Raw genomic sequence first — 20934 nt, 5'->3', positions numbered from 1 at the left:
AGCTACGTAAATTAAAAAGGCGGCGATCCGGCCGTGCAGTATCATAGCGACATCTAACGAGTGGCTCTCGCAAGGTAAACGGGCATCCAAGCGTGGTGAGTAGCGCTGATGCATTGATGCAATCCTGGGCTCGAATCACTTTATATGAAAAAGTCATCTCATCACCAACCGAAGTGCATCCATCCGCGTAAGTGTGTGTGCCGTTATGAGCCTCAGAGGATTTACAGCCCAAGAAAGTTAGTTATAATCCCTGTTGACGGAAACACACTGGCCATGCTACTAAAATAACACTCTTTGATACAAACACTCGGAACATGCCTATTACTACACCATGTCCCCCGGGGGGGGCTGTGTTTGTTTGGAGGGCAAAGGGAAAAGGGTGAGGCGCAATTGCAGCATCTTCAGGAAGAGATTATGCTTGTTTTGAGTGTAGACGAAAGAGCGCTATTCGTGTGAAAACAGAGGCAAATTGCATGAACTCGAGACCTCTTTTCGGGTCGTGGAGCCGTTTCTGAAACAAGGACGAGGCAAGGTTGGGGAGTCATGAAACTTGGGTTTGATTCATCTACAGTAAGAGACGAAGCGCTTGGACCAGGGTCTCTCTCAGCATCACCAATCTCTTGATCTGTCATCCAAGGCTTTGGTCTCTAAAGAGGAAATATTTGCGGACGGTCTCTCCGATCTGTTACTTGGCATTGTTTTGTGTGAGAAGAGAAGTTGAAAGAGGCTGAGTATCGTGTAAGTGGTTCAGGTTGAGATCGTCAAAACAACGATGCAACTGAACCGAGATCCGAAAGTAATAGTATCGATAACTCTCATGATCTGTGGACTAGTACAATGTTTACTCGTATTTCTGATATTCCCGTCATATGGAAAAGCAAACGATAAACCCTTGTCTCCCCCATGTCTCTCGGAGTCTGGTGCGACGTTATAACCCCGCCCCCTTGCAACCTCCACTTTATGCATATTCCCATGCCTCGCATCCCTGCATACGATCCTTTCTAGCGTTGACAATTATTCCGTTAACCTCACCTCACCTCACCTGGATCTCATCACATTGTCACATCACAAACAACCGAATCTGTTTGAACGGCAAATTAAATTACTAGGAGGATCGGCACTGGACCAAATAAACAACTTCAAACTTAGCTCTTCTCTATATTCACCATGGCCTGTCTCATCCATATTGTTTACCAGCAAGTGCTGGCCCGTCCTATTTTTGGATCTTGGATCTGGCGGGAATAGTTTCACCGTTCTACAGTCGGCCGTATACCAACAGAGGGTGAACGCCTGTTGATTCCAAGAGTACCGAGGCAACCGAATGGAACCATCATCAAGTCCCCATCATGGGAGAACTAGTTGGCTTGGCTACCATTGGCTCCCGGATAATTCATCATGAACAGATGGACGGTGACAGGGGCCGGTCAATCCCTCCACTATCTGCTGAGGTCGCGAACCTTGCATCTGGGGCCCATGCTATTCTGCCTCTATCATCCAGTCCACAAGGCAACTCGTCCTAGGCCCTCGAGCCTAATATGGTAATGTCTGTCCATGCTCAGCTTATCCACTTGCTTCCAAACCACGTCTCGTCTATACTGATCCTAGAATCTCGCTGAATCAAGGCACATGACGGGGCGCCTACATATCCATCACGTCTCATGTTGAGACCACTTTAATTAAGTCCCGATCGATGTCAAGGATGTCCCGTTTGCTCAGCCACCCGTCAGAGTTTGACGCTGAGTGTGGACGTTGATACTAGGTATACTGCCAGGCGAGATGCCTTCTTAAAGACGAAGCTGTCGCTGCTTCTTTGGAGTCCAATTCTTCTCCATACTCAACTCTCATTCATTCTCATTCCGTTTTGTTCCCAGGTTTGGGCTTCTTTTCTCAGTCGTTCCCTTTGACAGGTGCTTTGGCCGCCTTTTTCCAAGTTAACAACAACTTTGCTCTTTGATAGAGTATTTACACTCATTGCCAAATCAACAAAACACGAAACCAATCTACGCCTTTCCGATTTACTTCCTTCACCATGTTCATGCGCAACGTTCTTATCGCGGCTGTCAGCCTACAGGCTCTCGTGGAGGGTGTCATTGCCCAGGAGAAGGTCACACTCACCAGGACCGTTACTCGCCAGAAGCCCAAGACTTCTGCTGGCAACCCTTATGAGGTTCCTGATGTTCCTGAGGTGACCGTTGTTCCCACCTCTTATATCACTGACGGAACTACCATCTTCGTCGACGAGACTGTCACAATTCCTTGCTCTCGATGCACAGCTTCCACTGCTGGTGATGCCGACGCCGAGGTCACTTCTGAGGTTATCACTACTGTCATCACCAGTGATGTTGGCAGTGTTTCTGACCAGACTGCTGAAGTGACTGTCATTCCTACTTCTTACATCACTGACGGCACCACTATCTTCGTTGATGAGACCGTCACCATCCCTTGCTCTAAGTGCACTGCTTCTTCTACCGCCGACGCTGGTGCTGAGGGTACTTCCGAGGCTGCTTCTGAGACTGTCTCCGAGTCCGAGGCTCTCTCCACCGCTGATGCTACTACTTCTGGCGATGCCGCAGCTGCTGGTACTTCCGAGGCTGTCTCTGAGGTTTCCAGCGAGACCGTTTCCGAGGCTGCCACTACTGAGGCCGAGACTCTTTCCACTGCCGAGGCCACTGACTCTGGTTCCATCACTGAACAGACTGCTGATGTGACCACTGTTGTCCCTACCTCTTTCATCACCCGTGGTACTACCCGCTACGTTAACCAGACCATCACCATCCCTTGCACCAAGTGTGCTGGCGGTAAGACCAAGACTGTTGCAACTGGAGTTGTTGGCGAGACCACCCTCGACACCTCTGCTGCTCTTGAGACTACCGGAGCTACCCAGGACGCCGCTGAGACCTCTGCCGAGACCTCCGCCCCCGTTGAAGAGGAGACAACTGATGTCGACAACGCTACTCAGACTGCCAACACTGCCACTAATGAGGCTGGCGCCAGCACTGAGACTGAGACTCCTATTCCTACCACCATCATCCTCACCACTGGTAAGGGACAGAGCACTGTTTCCACTCAGCCTGGACCTTTCGCCAACACCACTGTTGCCGCTGGCGCCGAGACCACTGGTTCTGATGAACTCCCCGGCGCTGTTTCTTCTGAGGCCGCTACCAGCAGCGCTGTTGTCAGCAAGGTCAACAAGCCCGTCATCGTTGTCATCCGTGAGGTTACCATCTTCCACCGCACCGTCGTTATTGGTGCCGCCTGCCCTCCCGTCAAGCGTGGCAACAAGGGTGACTTCGTTGTCGGTACCGGTTCTGACGAGAAGACATTCCCTGAGCTCGGCGAGGCTCTCACTGATGCTTGTGACAAGCAGTTCAAGGACTGCTCTGAGAACGCTGGAAAGAACTTCGAGGTCTCTGATTGCCAGAAGCAGCGTGAGATTTGCCGTGCCGATGCTTCCTCCACTGCCAAGGCCCCTACTCCCATCACTAAGGAGTCCACTGAGACCGCTTCCGTCATTCTCCCCTCTGACGCCGAGGTTACTGGCAAGACCAAGCCTGGTGTTGGTGGCCATGTTGTCATCTCTACCCGAACTCTCACTGTCTCCGAGTCTTGTGCTATCTCCGATGGTACCCCTGTCATCGAGGGCCCTACATCCACTGGCGCTGTCAAGACCACCGAGACTGCCGCCGCTGAGACTACCTCCGATGCCGATGCCGCTGGCTCTACCGCTCTCGGTGCCGAGACCTCTGAGGCTGTTACCGAGACTGCCCCCGGTGCTGTTGAGAGCTCTGAGGCTGTCACCGTTGTCACCATGACCAAGCCCGACGGAGAGATTAGCACCATTGCTATCACTCTCACCAACGGTGTCCCCACTGGCACTGGTGTCGTCCCTCCTGAGACCCAGGTCGACTCCTCTGCTGAGGCTGCCCCTACCTCTGAGGCTGCTGAGACCACTGCTGCTGCTGAGACTTCTGGTGACTCCGAGGCCGTTGGTTCTACTGCCCTTGGCGCTGAGACCTCCGAGGCTGACGAGACTGTCACTGCTACTTCCACTGGTGTAGTTATCATCACCATGACCAAGTCTGACGGCGAGATCAGCACTACTGCTATCACTGTCTCTAACGGTGTCCCTACCGGCACCGGTGTCGTCACCGTTCCTGGCGAGGGTGAGAAGACCACCGTTGTCGTTCCTCCCGCTGAGACTTCCGAGGGCGCCATTGGCCAGGAGACTACCGTCCCTGCTGCCGGTGAGACTGTCATCACCAAGACTGTTACCAACCAAGTCACTTCCTACGTCACCGTCGGTGTCAACACCATGACCGTTGGCGTTGAGACTGTCACCCTCACCAACCAGGTCACTGAGACCGTCACCGTCCCCTGTGGTGCCGGCAAGGAGACCGCCAAGGTCATCACTTCCGTTGTCACAGCCTGCCCTGCCTCTACCACTCTGGCCACTACCCGTGCCCCTGAGCCCGAGACAGTTTACGTGACCGCGACCGTCGAGGCCGCCCGTCTTCACAGCGACGTGCCTGCTCCTGAGCGATTCCGCCGCATGCTCGGCTTCTGGTAAACAAGCGCAGCTTGGCCACGGGTTTCCTTTTTCTTTTTTTTCCCGATTCAACTTCAGACAATTTTGGGATAAAAACAACACACAAGGGTTTTAGAGTGTAGGATATTTTGGGGGAGGAGTTCTTTTCAAAGGGTGGCGACTGTCATCCTCCTACGGTCACACTTCCGTCTGTGACTGGATATTCTGTGATTAGGGGAGGATATGGTACGCAGAGGAATGAGAAATATTGAGATTTGGAGTTTAACTTTTTGCCCCTTTTGTTATCTTCATGTGCTTATGATTTTGCCTGTGGGCGTGTAACACGATGTATGTACCGCCTGGATTAGAGAATACAAAACGTCATTTGATGAGATATTATGTCTTGATCAGTGAAAATATGAACGTAAATGTGACCTCTGTACTTCACAGGTGTATAGTAGGAAGTTTGATGAGAGTCTCGCCAGTATTCCCACCCATGCCCCCTTTCCGATACAAGTCGTGAAAAGTCACCGAGTCCAATGGATAAATAAAGCAGGAGAGCATATATCTTATTTATTTTATATGCTAATCAAAACTATATAATAAAGATCGAGTAATATGCCCTCACCGTAACCAAGCTCGAAGAGCCATATACAACCATTCCCACCTAAAAAAAAACACAAAACGCCCACAGAACTCGCCAAACGATAGCGTAACAAGCATTGTCGCCGCGAGCTCTGGTTCAACACACTATCCGCAAAGCGATGGCGTAGAAGCACTTTCGCTGCCGAGGGAAATGGGGCAACTCGTAGGACAGCGTGTACAAACGCTGATGGGGTATCATAATAAAAAGCAAAACAGTGCGTAAATATCAAAGTAAAAAGATCAAAAATAATCCGATGGGAGGATGCTCGGAGGGTCGGGACTCGGGAGGGGAGCAGGGTGATAGCGCTGAAGCATTGTCACCGAGCTGTTCGCGAGACCAGGGAGTCCTCCAAAGCATAAATCGTTGTCGAGGCCGTCATATTAGTGGCATGTATACCAGATTGAAATTTTGGCGACGCCTCGAGGCGTAACGATCGGACCCTAACGGATGAGGATGAGAAGTGAATATCGTCAAGGCTTGTCATCAGTGAATAGCCATGTTGATACAGGCAGCCGAATCAGCAGGTTGGGCTACTGCCAGCTGCTCAATTAAGAGGCGTCAGCCAGGGCGATTGTTGAAGATGCAGCCCAGGCGGACGAGTCAAGGGAGTCCCGTAGACTTAAGCACGGTTCGACTTCTTCCAAGGAAGAGATCCGAAACCGCGCTCCTGACCCTCTCGCCGGGCTGCACCATCCTCAAACTCACTAGACGAGTCTGACTGGAGCTTGTTGCTGGGTGGGTTGCCAAAATATGTGAGAAGAGCCTTCATCGCGAATGAGCTGAGAATGCTCATGCACAGAATTCCGATCATGGTGTAGTTGCTCTTGCGGTATTGGTGAGGGCCAGGGGCGGCATCCTCCGGCCAGCCAGTGTAGAGAGCATAGGTTGTCATGACACTGCCCAGGTTACCGAGACCAGAGACGAGCGCAGTCGCGGCAGCGACTCCGACTTCGCCATGGCGCTTCTGGAAGATCTCAGAGCTCCAAGCCATGCAGATAGGGACAGTGGGACCAAGACCGAAACCAACCATGAGAAGACCTCCATATCGAGCCCAGCCGTTGTTGGTCGCCAGAGTAGTGGTAAGAAGACCGGCGATCTGAATGCAGACAGCTGCAGAGAAGAAGTAAGGCCGAGATCTGTGGAAGCGATCCGAGATAGGAGTGACGATGAGAATGGCGATGAGATCCATGATCCAGATTGGCGCAAACAGAAGACTAACTTCGACGCCGCTGGCCTCAGGTCGGATGGAGGCGATGATTACGGATCCGTACATCTGAGTGCCGATGCCGACGCCAACGACACCGAAATACATCAAAGTCAGGGGCCAGAGACGCCAATCAATCAGAACAAGGCCTAGGTCCCTAAAGTTCCAGGGTCGAGCGTGATAAACACGTCGAAGATCGTGGTAGTGAATAACTGCGTCTTGGCCCTTGAGAACCTCAGGGGTAGCGGGAAGCCACTTGAAGATACCAGTCTTGGGTCGGGTCTGGCCAGGTGCAAGAGGACGGTCGGGGAGCCACCACAGGAGGATAACGCTCAGAAGGACACCAACAAGACCATAAACCATAAACATCCAACGGAAGCCCACAATGCCTCTCTCCCCATCCATAAGTTGGAATCCTGCAGACACGAGACCAACAACGGCAGCAGACACTTGAGACGCAGTGAAGTAGTAGCCAATTCGCTGGCCGGTGCGCGAAGGAGGGTAGAACAAGGTCAGGTAGAAAGCCATACCAGGCCACATGCCAGCAATGACGAGTCCAAGCAAGAATCGAAGTAGCTTCACACTCCAAGGATCGTTGACAGCAGCGAAGCAAGTTCCAATGACACTGGTAGCAAAGACAATGCGTGCCATCCAAAGACGAGGGCTCAGCTTGCTCATGATGAGGTTGGAGGGACAGTCAAAGATGACATATGCAACGTAGAAGAGAGCGAGAGCAGTCGAGACATCTTTTGGAGTCATTCCAAGGACAGTCATGAGATCGTGTCCCTTGTCCTTGTTCATAGTTTGAGCAATACCGATATTCGACCTGATGGCTGAGCAGAGGAAGTATAGGACCCAGAAAGCTGCAACATGATGAGTGGATGGTTTCACACGTGGTACAGGCAAACTTACCAGGAATGATACGGCGATCAATCTTTCTACAAATTAATCTGTTAGTATATACCGATTTGAGAAGAGATTGGTCACAAACCTGTAGATACGCTCTACCGTCTCAACGTCATAATCACCCTCTCGAGCATTTCCCTCTTCCTGATTCTCAAGCCCAGTAGAAGCAAGATGAGGCTTGGACGCGGGGTCATCATGCTGGCCACCACTGGCGAGCGAGCTATGAGCTGACTCTGCCATTGAAAGTGCGAGACTTGAAAGCAATGGAGGAGCGTGCTATAAGTCTGATTCAGATATTGCAAGTGACGACAGCAGATTTGAATAGGAAGAGAGGCAATGCCAGTCGAGAGGGCTTTTGTAGTAGGAACAAAAGTGAAGATGAAAGAAGAAACTGATGTTGAGGGGAAGAGGGAATAGAAAGAGGGTGGAGGGGATTTATTTAATGGAAGAAAAAAAGTTGAGGGTTCGAATCGATAATTGGATGAGATCCGCGGTTTGTGAGCCGATCTAGGCCGCTAAAACCGATGCAGATTTACTCTTGGGGGATAGCTTTTGCAGGTTGGGGTAGCTATAGCCCACTAAATGCGGCTACTTGGAGCTAATTAGTTATCAACCCTTAACCCAACCCTTCTTGTCTTGTGTGTCTATAGACTCTGTCAACGTGATCGGCTGGTTTTTAGTCACTCCCGGAGCTGAATGTGGAAGAGACATGGATAATGTTGTATCAATTGAGTGATTGTTCACCTAGAGAAATCAGAGTAAAAGGTGATTAGTTTAGAGATGAGAACTATATCTCAACAATCGAAGATATACAGCTCCAAAGCTCCGGATGCGACACGGCCCGGTAAGAGCCGCCTCGGTGCTACCGCCGTATAAGAGCTTATTCGGCAGTCTACCGAGTCCAACACCGACGATCGGAACAGCAATAGTCATTCAAACTTGTATAAAACGACATCGGGATCTCTGTTAGCCTATCCTCGGCTTAAAGGCAGTGTCTGGTATTCTAGATATGCTCGGTGCAGTCCGGAGTGCTCTCGGCTTTGCAGCCGTTGACCTGATGTCTAGGGGAAAGCAGCCAGGGTCTAACGACTCTTGTGACGAAGACAGTCTAGTTCAATAATAGGCTCAATCTTGAAGACTCTCCAAATCATAACATCGTCTTATGTGGACACTATGATAGACACCACAGCTAGGATTAAGTACATCAAATCCCTTCCTGGCAGCATCGTCTGGTGTACATCAACCCTTATACGCCTTCTCCAACTCAGCAATATCAAACTTCTTCATCTTCATCATGGCCATAGTCGCTCTTCCAGCGGCAGCTTTATCCTCAGACCCCATCATCTCCTTGAGCGCTGAAGGCACGACTTGCCAAGCAACTCCAAACTTGTCGGTCAACCATCCACACTGTTGGCGGGCCTCATCACCTCCTTCGCTGAGCTTCTCCCAGAAGTGATCAACTTCAGCCTGATCTTTGCAGTCGATCATGAGAGAAATGGCCTCGCTGAATTTCCACTTCGCTGGACCGCCATTAAGTGCGACAAAGGAACGGCCTCGGAGCTCGAATTCGATTACCATGACCCTTCCGGGTTCCTGGCCGTGTGTGTCTTGACCGGCGGGAGTGTAGCGTTGAATGGTATTGATCTTGGAATCAGGGGCAAAGATTGAGACGTAGTGGTTTGCTGCCTCTTCGCCTTGGTCCTCGAACCAGAGACAAGTAGTGAGTTTTCCGAAAGACATGGTGTTTAGTGGTGATGGAGTGTTTGACAGAGTATTGAATTGTGTGCGAGTATGTTAGGACACGAGAGAGAGATTACATCTTCTTTATAGGCCTATGTCGTTAATTGAACCAACACCGTGAACTCTGGTGGCTTATGCCAGGAGTATTGTTCACATATTGAGGCGTAAGGCTTGGGTCAACAATCACCAGGGGTTGGCAAGTGGAGGAAATGCACAGATGAAGGCTTTCACATCGCAACACAGCAAACCGTCGGAGCACCGTGAACAAAGACATTTGCCGAAAGCCACTTCATCTAGAGGCGTTAGCTATCGCATTGCCGAACCAATTGTCTCTGTTGGGTCTGAGGACTAAGAGCGGGGAATGCTTCAGGTTCAGTAACACCAAACATAAGACGGAAGACAAATGTCCGACATGAGATTTTGCTGTGAACCATAACAACATTCCATCTGCTTGGGCCTCAACTCCTCGAACTGTTCTGTGGGCAGACAAGATGATGTTGAAGCATTGCTCGAGCGTCAAGGTAAAAAGAAACCTTCAAATGCGGTCTCTTTTATTTCTTCAGTTGATAAGCTTTGCAAGGTTCTTGAGATCAGCTCTGATCGCCGTAATAAACCAATAAAGATACGCATAATTCGTGTGGCTCATGGCCATAGATGGATGGTTCACCCTCGCAAGCTCAGCATTAGCTGCTTTAGGTCTGGCCCTTGTCAGGTCAGGTCAAGCATTCTGTTGAATGGTTCAACCTGAGGTTCAACCTCATATTTCGGGTGTAAATGCACAAATGCCTTAGAACTCAGATCGTACCTTTCCGTCCCGTCCCCTAATCTATCTAAACCACAAAGGCGTCCGAATCTCCAAATTCTCACCTAATTTCAATTTCCCCTCTCTCAACACCCAAAACTGTCACCACCAGGGATCATCTGCAACTCAAATGTTATTCAACCCGCAGAATCCTCACTCCTTACTCGTTACGAACTGACCCTCTCACCCTTAGTGAGCTCATTGATCTTCGGTAGTCTCGCCAATGCCTTACTTGGGATTATCGTCGTCACCACCAGCGTCATCTGCTTGTGCCACCCACATGCTGGTGCTCTGATACATACGCAACAACTCCACGCCAAAGTCCGCGATACGCTGGTAGTCGCAAGCCTGTCGCAAACTAGCATTGATTTGGACCATCAATCTAGCAAGCCGCGACATGTCCCGCTCAAGACTCAGTGGTCTAGACGTTGATACATCAATCCCTTTTGATATTGTTCTCGTTGGACAAAGCTGCCCACTTTATGTTCGACCGTTGCCACCTGGAAAATAAGGATGTGAGGCCTCACAACCACAGGACCAACACCAACCTGGCACGATGAGTCAGGCACCTATGGGATACCAACTTGGACGAGGCCGACCAGTCATCGTATGCTTCATCCATTTTTGGAAGCTGCCTTGATTTATCTGATCTCACGCCCAATAAGTGCACACTATTTGGAAACAGAGATGTTCACTGGACTGTTAGCGACTTGAACGGTAGCAGCCTGACGCCTGTTGAGTCCTAAGAGCCAGGGTCGGCCAAGTCACTACTCTGTGCACGTCACGGACTTGAACGTGGAAAATCCTGGCAGATGATACGGATCCTCCAATAAGCAAAGTTGGCTTATAATCCAGAGACTGTGAACAAGATCACGAGATCCTATCGGAATGCATCTGCAAAGGATCCATAGACGCGGCCCGCACAGCCTCATGCCTAACTATGCTATCTTCAAGCGAAGATCAGAAAAGGCAACGAATACGATTAATGGGCGGACACACAAGCAAGTCTACTTGCGTGCTGTTAGTCGTCGTCGTAGCCTTGCAATTCCCCACGCCTCCATTATGCGACGCCACCCAAAGAGGCACGGCGCGTGAGTCACGATTTTTAACGCTTCCACATAAGTCCAAGGACTTTGTTTATTATGGGACCTGCCGTATCGAGTCATCGTTACCCGTCGTCTGCCTGGAGTAACAGTCAAATACTAATAAAGTCGTGTTCGCAACAAAGTTTCGCCCAACAATTCGGATCCGTCGGCGCCACAATACTTTCTTTTGCTGAGCCACGCACACGCGATGTCACGTGCTGACTCTGACTAATCCTTGATTTCCAGTACTCCACCTTGTTCTACCCATTGCCTTCCGCTTTTTCATACCAGAATTTTCAGGCTTCCAACCTTCAAGCTTCATTCATCATAACCAACCCGAACTGAGCGAGCAGTCATCGGCATAGCGATTTGCAATCACGCCTCCTCTACCATTCAACACCAACTCTCGCCTACGGTTCTCTATAAAGCGCATTCTCGCTCCCCGACCATAAGCAACGCTTTTAATTCACGCGCCTCTCGATTACAAACTCCTGCGACCGCGATTGTTGCGTCGCCTTCCAATTGTCGCAAAGCAATATCAGTCACTTACAGGCACTATGAGTGTCGCATTCGAGCCTCGTAACTTTATCCATGATGGGAGCTATCCTCCCATCGGTGACGACCACGATCATGGTGCGGATCAAAGATTTACAGACAGCGATGTCGCCGAGCAACTCAGTCATTACACAACCGAAGCATCCATGCTCCCGGATACCACAGGCGTTCTTGGAGATGATAGAGGGATGATGCCGGAGGATGCTGCTGCTGTTCAGGAAGCAACCCGACTCGATCTAGGACCCCACACGTTCCCGTCCCCGATCGAGGACGCTATGCAAGCACCATCACTCGACCCTCTACCCGATGACAAAGATCTTTCCCCGAGTATCGAATCTCCTCCTCCTTCGTCTTCTCGAGTGAAGTCCATTCCAAAGCCCGAGAGAGATGCTGTCAAGGGCGCCGACGGCAAGTTTCACTGTACCTTGGACGATTGCAAGGAAGAAGTCCGAGTATTTTCGCGCAAATGCGAGTGGAAGTAAGTTCCCACTCAAATTCCGCACTCAGTAACACTTCGCTAACTGTTTTACAGCAAGCACATGGACAAGCATGAACGGCCGTACCGATGCCCTGCCGAGGGGTGCGAAAATCTCCCTGGTTTCACATACTCGGGCGGTTTGCTTCGGCATGAACGAGAGGTTCATGGCAAACATGGAGGGCCCAAGAATACGGTCAACTGTCCTCATCCTAACTGTAAGCGACACACCGGCAAGGGATTCTCAAGACAAGAGAACCTGAACGAGCACCTACGTCGGGTTCATACCAATCCTGATGGATCTACTCCTACCGAAATCGTTCAATCACCCGGCGACAACGACAGCGAAAAGACGGGCATGAAGCGCAAACGCCACTCGAGCGAGCAGGCCACTGAGGAGTTGACCGAACTCAGGGAAGAAGTCAAACGCTTGAAGGAGGAGAATGAGAAGCTGAGGGCCGAGATGAACCAAAACTCCCAACATTCTCTGTCTATGATGGCCCAGATCGCCGAGTTGCAGGACGCTCTGCGTGAAGGTCTCGGACATACCCTGGGAGCTCCCACTGCACAGATGATCTAGGATCCAATCTTGCCTTTGGCAGTCCCCAATTTCAGTGGACCATAAGCAGGAGATCAATGTCTGATGAGCATCACTACAAGCGGTCTGGGCCAGGCCAAGCTCTGGTACCCTCAGGTTTCATTCCTTGACAGCTTCATCTGCTTTCACTCAACATATGCACACTCCACTCGGCGTTCGGCTTTATGCATGGTGCTCATGTCTCACATCAAGTATGAGTCCTGGTATGACTCTTTACACTTTTACTCTCAATTTTTCTGGCACGGCGTTTATTCCAAGGTACTGGAACTGAAAGAAATGATATCCCCCTCCTGTTTGATACACAAATACAATGCACACGCACACTTCACATGATCAATGAAAGAATGGCAGATGGATTAGGGGCTATGAAACGGGACGGTATACCAAGGAGTATACATGAGAAATGAACCAAAGGTGTCTGACGGTTGAGCTTTTTTATCTGTAATACCCCCTGTAATATACCAGATGGATGTTATGCGCATCCCTTTTCTTCTCAGATGAGTGCTATTAGAGTTCTCATGTTTCAAAACCAAGTTCCTCGTCCTCTAAACTTCCCCTATGGACTTTTTTCTGTGCTTGTGATGCTATGACTCTTGATTTCCGGAAACTTCGGTAGAGTGGCAAAGACACCACAAGTTGCTTCGTAAGCTCATACCGATGCGATGCGGCTCAGCATGTCTTCCATTTTGAACCCCGAGTTCATGCGCTATGTACCTCTACCCCATGAATGCATCCCTAGCCTAGCCCAAAATATACACAGCGCCTGTCTTGCCTTATCTTCTCTTCTCTTGGGGTGAAGTTTGAAACAGAATCCCAATCATGCAGCTCCGCTTTGTCCTCTTCATATATACATCCGAACCAGTTTTCATGCCGAGAAACCAAATGAGTACGAGGTAAAATTGGAACTTCTTTCAAGGCGACTTCATCGTGCGCCGACAAAACCCGCATCTGCAACCCCTGCTCGTTCTCTAGACGGCCTGCACGTAACTCGCGGGCACACTTCCCGTGACGCCCGCCTTCTCGACCTCGACCCAGCCATCGCCCGGGTCATCCTGTACAAGGACGAAGCGTTCGCCTTCAGCCATGGAGTGCTCTGACTCAGCCTGTGCCGTGTATTCGTATAGCGCTTCTACGTAGCGGAGCTTCTTTGCGCCGCGTTTGGGTGCTACTGCGGGACCCTTCTTCTTGGTTGATGGTGCTAGGGAGGATGTTGTGGAGGTGGAATAGGTAGATGATGGTCGGGCTGCGGGAGCGGGAGCAGCGGGTATAGTAACGGCGGTGAATTCGACATATGATGATGGTACGAGACCTTCCTTGTAGCCTGCGCGGACCTTGACCCAGCCGGAGCCGTCTATAACACAATTAGACATCGTCACTAAGGTATCAGAGGTTCAGACTTACCATCAGGTTCCAGCAGTACCACATCTCGACCATCTTGTACTGTGAGTTCACCCTCACCACTAGCTTCGAATGCATACAGCATCTTGCCCTTCTTTTCTTCCTTTGCACCACCATTTGTCTCACCGCCGGACCCTGTGATGTAAGCTGCTGGCGGAGGCGCCATGATTCTGTTCTTGCGCATAGTGCCAGACGACTTGGCCGAAGACATGCTTGGCCGTCCTGCGTCTGGTGGTGTTTCCTCTGATGGGCTGAGCTGCCCAGATATGGATCCCGATAGAGATGGGCGTGCCGAGTGAGAGCTTAGAGACGTCATGGTATTGGAACGGGTGAGTTCTGGTCCATCTGAAGCATTAGAATGTACCGATGTCATCGTGGCACTAGGCTTGAGCAGCTTGTTCGCGGCATCCTGGCGTTCGGCCTTGAGCTTCTTGCGCTCATCCTTGGTCTGTTCGCCAGGGCAGTCAGGGGGTACCTTCATCTCACACTTGCTATGGCATGTGTAGCCACAGTCTCGACAATCGAAGCCCTTTGCGCTCAGTCCCCAGATTCTCTCTCCACACAAATCACAATTCGTGGGTATCTTGAACGTTTGACTCTTGAAGTTGTGGTTCTTTGCACCCAACGTCACATCACCCACCACAGATGTGATTGTCGATGTTTCGACTTCAGCCGTCAGTCTTTGACGGTCAATAGAATGCAGATCTTCCTGCATTGAGAAGAGTATGCGAACAACTTCCACCTCGTCCTTCTTCTCTTTTCCTTCCCTTACTCGCTGCTTGAGTTGTTTGAGACTCTCAACCTCTCGTCGCTTCTTATCAACCTCCCTCCGTAATTCTCCTAGTTGCGACTTGGACTTGCCCAAGACATTGCGCAAGAAGACCTTGGCCGTCTCGTCTACTACCATGGTGCCATCATCGTGCCAAACAGGACTGGCCTCGAAATGCTTGTCGGGTGGTTCATTAAAGGTTCCCATATTGTGTTGTATGTACATCATGGAGTCGAGATGGGGCAAGTTCCTCAGAATCTCGGTGCCTTGGTGCTGGACCATGCCATTGCTTTGTTGCAGCATGTCAGACTCGAGGTTCGTCGCAACTGTCCAGAGACTGTTCAGCTTGGTCGTTCGAAACTCGCTAAGATCCTGTAGACTATCCATAACCTCGGGGACATATTCGTGGTAATATTTCTCCTTCTGCTTATTGGTAACATTGATCGCAATGATATAAGTGTTCTTGGCGTTGTTCATCTCGAAGAGCTGTTGTGTGTAGGCATTCTGAGCCTTGGCCTTGTCATAATGCGACTCGGTCTTCTTACGCTTAGACTCGACCTCTTGGCAGACAGTGTCGTATTTACCCTTTGTCTTGGCGAGTGAGGCATATGAAGCATCGCGCTCCTGCTCGAGCTTAGTGGCGTAGTCGGAGTGTCGTTTGCGCAATTCTTCAAAACGGCCGCCAAAGAACTTGAGCGGCTCGGCGACCTGAGAAATGAGATTATTGGCGTATCGATCATGTTCGTTGGCGCGGGATTCGAGCGTCGTAAGCTGGGTTGTCCATGTGGTCAAAGAAGCACTGTAGTGGTCGCACAGTGATCAGCGTGTGCTTTCAAGCCAACTCATGAGAGACTGCGTTCGTACCTTTCGAGCGAGCCGGGCGTCATAGCAGGAGTGTCTCCTACACTGAGCTGAGCCGTCTTTTTGTTCTTCTTGTCAAAGTACTTCTTGGCAAGTGCTGTAAGCTTTGCGCTATATTCCTTCTCGATGGCTGCGCGCTCGCGGTAGAATTGCTGTATATCTTCAAGCCAGGCGATGCCGTGACCGAGCCATGCATTCGCGGGTTTGAAGCCATCCTAGAACGCTTCCTGTTAGCCATGCGAATGGTGAGGGAGCATATGAAAGGAGCTTCCAATGCAGGCGCAAGACGAAAAGGAGACCACAATGATGCAATATAAACAGCAGGCTATCTTCGGTCAAGTAGGCAACCAACCTTGAGCTCTGAGCCAAAGGTGGGCATCGCGTCCACCTCAGCCATGATGGGCAATGTTTGTATTCAAATCGATCTCAGGAGCGAGGGGTAATCAGTCGGCGCGGATGAGACGGAGACATGTACGAGATCGCAGATTCGAGGCCGAGGGTTTATCGAGAGAAAATGGCCCGAGTTATGGGAAATAAGTTTGGAATTGAAAGTTATTTGTTAAAATGAGGTTATAATGGACAATGACAGCCAACGATAGCGGGGGAAGATGAGGCGCAGCTTATGAGGATACAGCATAAGGTAGGTAACTAAATGGAAGGTCACATCAACTGAAGAGTAGAACTAGACTAACGAAGAAGGAAGAAGGCGCCGCGGCACCGCGCCGCGTGGGCAGCAGCCGATAGAACATGCCCGTCCAACCCCTGCAGGTATGGAGAGGGTGGTCAGTTTAGGCTCTAGCGTCCCTAATTTACAGCATTGAGAGCCTAAAACCCCGCCAATGAAGAAATATTGGGGGCGCCCCCATCATACGCCCCAGCTAGGAATTGATGGACGGGTGAGACTTTTGGAGCAGGGCAAGCTCTGGACGAGCTGACGAGATCCCTTTCAATTTAGGCTTGGGAAGACTTTGCCGATTTCCGGTCTCAGCCGCATAAAAACCTTTGTCAGAGTCGCATTCATGTATGTAGGTACAGACGGTTTGACGTCTTGACTCTCGACATTGTTCTAGAAATGTGTCATGATGGCTAGGTCGAATCGGGCATCATCATATCCCTTTTCCATCAATGCAATAGACCACAAAACAAGATATATCCATGCTAGACATACTAGTGCTCTTGTCTGACAGCTTCGACACCGCAAGATTAATGCCCAGCAGCCAAGAAGTAATCAGGCTCAGGGGCTACCTAGTTATGATGACACAGGCGACGGGTCCTCTATGACAGTCTACTTCAGAATATTTCGCTGGTACATCTGCAAGGGCAACGCTGGCCTTTAGTACCCAAAATCAAGAAAAGAGAGACGCAGACGCGTACGGAGTAAAACTGGCTGATAATCCACTTGGCAGTGGACATAGTTCGGCGGGTGGTCGGCTCGGATGGAAGCCGAGTGACCCCCGGGGACATGGTCCAGCAGTAACAGTAGCAGTAACAGTAACAGTCGTAGCACGTCATGTAAACTATTCCTAAAACTCCCCTATGCGAAACTAGACCGTTGCTACTATCTAAAACCGTTCTCTCAACTCTACTTCTTCATCATCAGTTGCTAGCAGTCCTTTCCAGTTATTGTCTCTTCTCCTTCTTCTTATCAGCGATACCCCTGCCAAGACCAAAGCCTCAAATCTCTCTCACTAAACTTAACCAACCATGACACTCACACTCCAAACAGCCATTGACAAGAGCAATCCGCTCGCAGAGGCCATTATCGTGCCATCCAAGCCCAAGGCCCTCACCATCAGCTACTCCAACCTCGAGGCCGACGTGTCCGCCTTCCAGCGCAAGCTCGCCGATCTCGGCATCACAAAAGCCGCGCCTGTTTCTATCGCGCTCGTCAACTCGTACGAGTTCATCGTCTCGTTCCTCGCTGCTTCGTGGCAGCGCGGTATCGCGGCCCCTCTCAACCCGGCTTATAAGCAGGATGAGTTTGAGTTCTACATCGAAGATGTCAAGAGCGCCATCGTGCTTGTTCCCAAGGGAGCTTGGGCTGCTGGTGCGGCCAGTGTGAAGGCTGCTAAGAAGTTTAACGCTGCTGTTGCCGAGTGTTATTGGGATGCTGCCAAGGGCGAAGTTGCGCTCGATGTCAAGGACTATGGCCTTCTCGAGGGCAAGAAGGAGAAGGTTCTCACAGCTGAGCCTGATGATGTTGCTCTCATCCTTCACACCAGGTAAGTTCTTATGATAGCTATGGTAAGCTCATGACTAATAAATTGATAGCGGCACTACTTCGCGGCCCAAGGTGGTGAGTATATCTCCTTGTGATTCCCATTGACAGCTTATACTCACATGAACAGGTCCCTCTCACTCACCGCAACCTGACCCGAACCATGAGTATGCTATACTACACCCCATTTCACTTCATTTACTAACCCTGCCATAGACAACATCAAGAACACATACCAACTCACATCCAAGGACCGAACCATGCTGGTCATGCCTCTGTTCCACGTCCACGGCCTTCTCTGCGGTCTCCTTGCTCCTCTCTTCACCGGTGGTTCTATGGTCGTTCCCACCAAGTTCTCCGCCTCTGAGTTCTGGGTCGATTTCAATACCCACAAGGCCAACTGGTACACTGCCGTGCCTACGATCCACCAGATTCTTCTCAAGAACCCTCCTCCTAGCCCCAAGCCCGAGATTCGCTTCATCCGATCATGCTCCAGCCCTCTGTCACCCACCGTCTTCCAGCAACTTGAGGAGACTTACAACGCCCCCGTTCTCGAGGCTTATGCCATGACCGAGGCTGCTCATCAGATGACATCCAACCCTCTCCCTCCTGCCAAGAGAAAGGCTGGAACTGTTGGTGTTGGTCAGGGCGTTGAGGTGAGGATTCTCAATGAGCAGGGCGAGGAGGTTCCTCAGGGCTTTGAGGGTGAGATCTGCATCATTGGCGAGAATGTCACCAAGGGATATCTCAACAACCCTTCCGCCAATGCTTCTTCCTACCACAAGAACGGCTTCTTCCGAACAGGCGATCAGGGCAAGAAGGATGAGGACGGATACATCATCATCACCGGCCGTATCAAGGAGCTTATCAACAAGGGAGGTGAGAAGATCAGCCCTATTGAGCTGGACAATGTCTTGACCCGTCACCCTAAGATTGGTGAGGCTGTCAGCTTTGCTATCCCTGACGAGGTGTACGGTCAGGATATTGGTGTTGCTGTTGTCCTCAAGAACGGCGAGAAGTTGACTACCGAGGAGCTCAAGGCTTGGGTCGCTGAGCGATCTGCCAAGTTCAAGGTGCCCAAGAAGGTGAGTTTTCCTTGCAGTATACTTAACACGTAGGGATGGAAGTGCTAACAGTGACTTTAGATCTACTTCACCGAGATCATGCCCAAGACCGCAACTGGCAAGATCCAGCGAAGAATTGTTGCCGAGACCATGATGAGCGCGCCCAAGGCGAAGCTGTAGATGTTGTGTTTGTTTCACAATCGCGTTAGATTCACATTTAGAAGATTACAGGAAGAGGGTTCTAGAAGAAGAAGTTGGATAGAAATTATTTCCAAAACTGAGGAAGCATCGCTATTTAAATGCGGCTAAAATCGATTTATCCCACGGTGCCTAGCATGTTTATTCCCTGGCCATGATCGTGACCAATGACCTCCGCCGTATCCCCCTCGTTTATATGCCGTCCCGTAAGATACCGACCAACTCCTCCAAATTAATCGCATAATATCCGGTATCTTTTTCCCTTAATCGTAGTGTCCATCATGGTCTGCAACCTCGATGATATCATCGTCGTCGTTGATGTACAACCGACTATCGTTCCTCTTCAGCCCGGGCTTCTCAGCACCCGGCGCCTGGACCTTTCTGTTGGTCACGGTGTGTCGCTCAACCCAAGCTGCTGTGCCATCGGCTGCCTCCCATCGCAGTGGTGACTTGGTGAGTGAGTCCTTGACGTCTCCGTCTGCGGGCTTGGCGCTCGCAGGGTCAACGCCAGCTTCTTGTGCTGTGTGGAGTAGAGCAGCGTTGGCGTCTTGAAGATCGAGGAATACAGAGGTGACTGTGGTGTTGGACTCTGTGTCGCGCTGGAGCAGGATGTAGACTGAGGGAGCCATGATGGGTTGGTTCCGCAGTTTGTATGGGGATGTGAGGTAGGTGTGGTTTTCAGGTAGAATGTATGGCATAGGTAGGTTGTTGTGTGATTTTGTGTGTAATAGTTTAGGTAAGTAGTGATATGTTTGTTCAATTGTGTGAGTATGGTTAGGAAAAGAAAGAGAGAGGGTGAAGCTGAGATATTATATATCACATTTAGATCCCACCTCATATGCATGAGCCTCCACTGACACAATCCAATTGCCAGGTGACCTAACTACCTTTAGCTCTACGGAGTATAGATGTCTAAACTGGACCCCTCCCCCGCCAACAATTGCGCGACTTCTGGCTTGTCATGAGTGGTGTGACTTCTCATAAGGCGGGAGTAGCGCCAAGATTAGCAAGCAAGACATATTACCTATTCAGTTCCTGTCGAGCCGAATTCACTCGCTTCATCTCGAGACCTGAGATCTCTGTGGGGGGGCGAATTGCGCAGTACGGAGAACCAACGCCGAAGCCTTCGGAGCTGAAGCGGAGCCAGCCCGGGTTATAACATCTCCGGCCCGTCCGGTAGTCGCCGATCAAAACAAGTTATGATGTAAAATTTGAACCCATGATATGAAAATTTCTGTGTCATTATATTGAGGACTGAAGAAAAGATACAATTTCTGCTTTCACTGTGGTCTTGATCCCCAGATACTGTGACCCCAGAAATCTATCATGGCACGATATATCCACCATAGGATACTAGCAAGGATATCGCATAGCATGATGACATACGATACAGACAAACCTCAACAAGCCGAAAGGATATGCCATCATATATCTGAAGCCATGAAACTTGAAGTACCGCAATAACTTCAGTGACGTTGAGTTTTCGGAAAAGTTTTACAATCTCGGGAACAAGACAGAATCAGGTTCGCCGAGTTTCCCGATGGCATCGGACTGCGTTGCTTAAAAACAGGGTCTCGTTACTAGGTCAGGGTCCAAGCAGGTATTCGCTCGCTTAGCAGAGCTACCCCTGGAAACAAATACATCATCACTTGACCTCATGGATGGGGCACGCCTTCAGCTTCGTCTCCATCCTCCGTATATCGGCGATCCTCTGCTTTTTCCATCATGAGTCAATTGCTCATGAGAACAGAGCCATGGGATATCTATTTCTAATGAGATGTATCGGAGCAGTCGGACATCTGAAAGGAGCAATGGTTCATATCGACAAAATGAACTGCTATTCTAGCAAATAATAAACTCTACTCCGTACACAAGTATACAAAAATAACC

At 50.3% G+C, this 20934-nt stretch overlaps 8 protein-coding genes across 9 annotated transcripts; 3 read left to right on the top strand and 5 right to left on the bottom strand.

Annotated features, from left to right (window-relative positions):
- Nucleotides 1–1011: 1011 nt before the first annotated feature.
- FVEG_03090 (hypothetical protein) lies at nucleotides 1012–4921 on the top strand. Its single transcript, XM_018890673.1, has one exon. The coding sequence runs from the start codon at nucleotides 2030–2032 to the stop codon at nucleotides 4565–4567; it is 2538 nt and encodes an 845-aa protein (XP_018747023.1). The 5' UTR covers nucleotides 1012–2029; the 3' UTR covers nucleotides 4568–4921.
- Nucleotides 4922–5066: 145 nt separating this feature from the next.
- On the bottom strand, nucleotides 5067–7858 carry FVEG_03091 (hypothetical protein). The gene is made up of 3 exons (XM_018890674.1): nucleotides 7367–7858; nucleotides 7288–7313; nucleotides 5067–7238 (listed from the first exon to the last, which is right to left on the bottom strand). The coding sequence occupies exons 1-3, from the start codon at nucleotides 7519–7521 to the stop codon at nucleotides 5791–5793; spliced, it is 1629 nt and encodes a 542-aa protein (XP_018747024.1). The 5' UTR covers nucleotides 7522–7858; the 3' UTR covers nucleotides 5067–5790.
- Nucleotides 7859–8297: 439 nt separating this feature from the next.
- FVEG_03092 (methyltransferase) lies at nucleotides 8298–9530 on the bottom strand. Its single transcript, XM_018890675.1, has one exon. The coding sequence runs from the start codon at nucleotides 9019–9021 to the stop codon at nucleotides 8521–8523; it is 501 nt and encodes a 166-aa protein (XP_018747025.1). The 5' UTR covers nucleotides 9022–9530; the 3' UTR covers nucleotides 8298–8520.
- A 321-nt stretch (nucleotides 9531–9851) lies between these two features.
- FVEG_03094 (hypothetical protein) lies at nucleotides 9852–13142 on the top strand. The gene is made up of 2 exons (XM_018890677.1): nucleotides 9852–11941; nucleotides 11996–13142. The coding sequence occupies exons 1-2, from the start codon at nucleotides 11466–11468 to the stop codon at nucleotides 12516–12518; spliced, it is 999 nt and encodes a 332-aa protein (XP_018747026.1). The 5' UTR covers nucleotides 9852–11465; the 3' UTR covers nucleotides 12519–13142.
- FVEG_03093 (hypothetical protein) lies at nucleotides 10052–10201 on the bottom strand (the record flags this gene model as incomplete). Its single annotated transcript, XM_018890676.1, has 1 exon — nucleotides 10052–10201. The coding sequence occupies one exon, from the start codon at nucleotides 10199–10201 to the stop codon at nucleotides 10052–10054; it is 150 nt and encodes a 49-aa protein (XP_018747027.1).
- Nucleotides 12659–16922, bottom strand: FVEG_03095 (hypothetical protein). Of its 2 annotated transcripts, XM_018890678.1 has the most exons (4): nucleotides 15917–16922; nucleotides 15568–15779; nucleotides 13938–15502; nucleotides 12659–13887 (listed from the first exon to the last, which is right to left on the bottom strand). In XM_018890678.1, exons 1-4 carry the CDS (start codon nucleotides 15959–15961, stop codon nucleotides 13505–13507), a joined length of 2205 nt encoding a protein of 734 aa, XP_018747028.1. In that variant the 5' UTR covers nucleotides 15962–16922; the 3' UTR covers nucleotides 12659–13504. The 2 variants fall into 2 exon arrangements, with proteins under 2 accessions (XP_018747028.1, XP_018747029.1); XM_018890679.1 differs by having other exon boundaries at nucleotides 13938–15779.
- A 149-nt stretch (nucleotides 16923–17071) lies between these two features.
- On the top strand, nucleotides 17072–19779 carry FVEG_03096 (hypothetical protein). Its single transcript, XM_018890680.1, has 5 exons — nucleotides 17072–17786; nucleotides 17836–17860; nucleotides 17913–17949; nucleotides 17999–18867; nucleotides 18928–19779. The coding sequence occupies exons 1-5, from the start codon at nucleotides 17269–17271 to the stop codon at nucleotides 19024–19026; spliced, it is 1548 nt and encodes a 515-aa protein (XP_018747030.1). The 5' UTR covers nucleotides 17072–17268; the 3' UTR covers nucleotides 19027–19779.
- Nucleotides 17768–20167, bottom strand: FVEG_03097 (hypothetical protein). Its single transcript, XM_018890681.1, has one exon. The coding sequence runs from the start codon at nucleotides 19886–19888 to the stop codon at nucleotides 19433–19435; it is 456 nt and encodes a 151-aa protein (XP_018747031.1). The 5' UTR covers nucleotides 19889–20167; the 3' UTR covers nucleotides 17768–19432.
- Nucleotides 20168–20934: the final 767 nt, after the last annotated feature.

Source organism: Fusarium verticillioides, chromosome 5 (genome assembly GCF_000149555.1).
Source record: "Fusarium verticillioides 7600 chromosome 5, whole genome shotgun sequence".
Taxonomy (NCBI): domain Eukaryota; kingdom Fungi; phylum Ascomycota; class Sordariomycetes; order Hypocreales; family Nectriaceae; genus Fusarium; species Fusarium verticillioides.
Note: the sequence above shows the minus strand (reverse complement) of the source record. Positions and strands in the feature narration are given on the sequence as shown.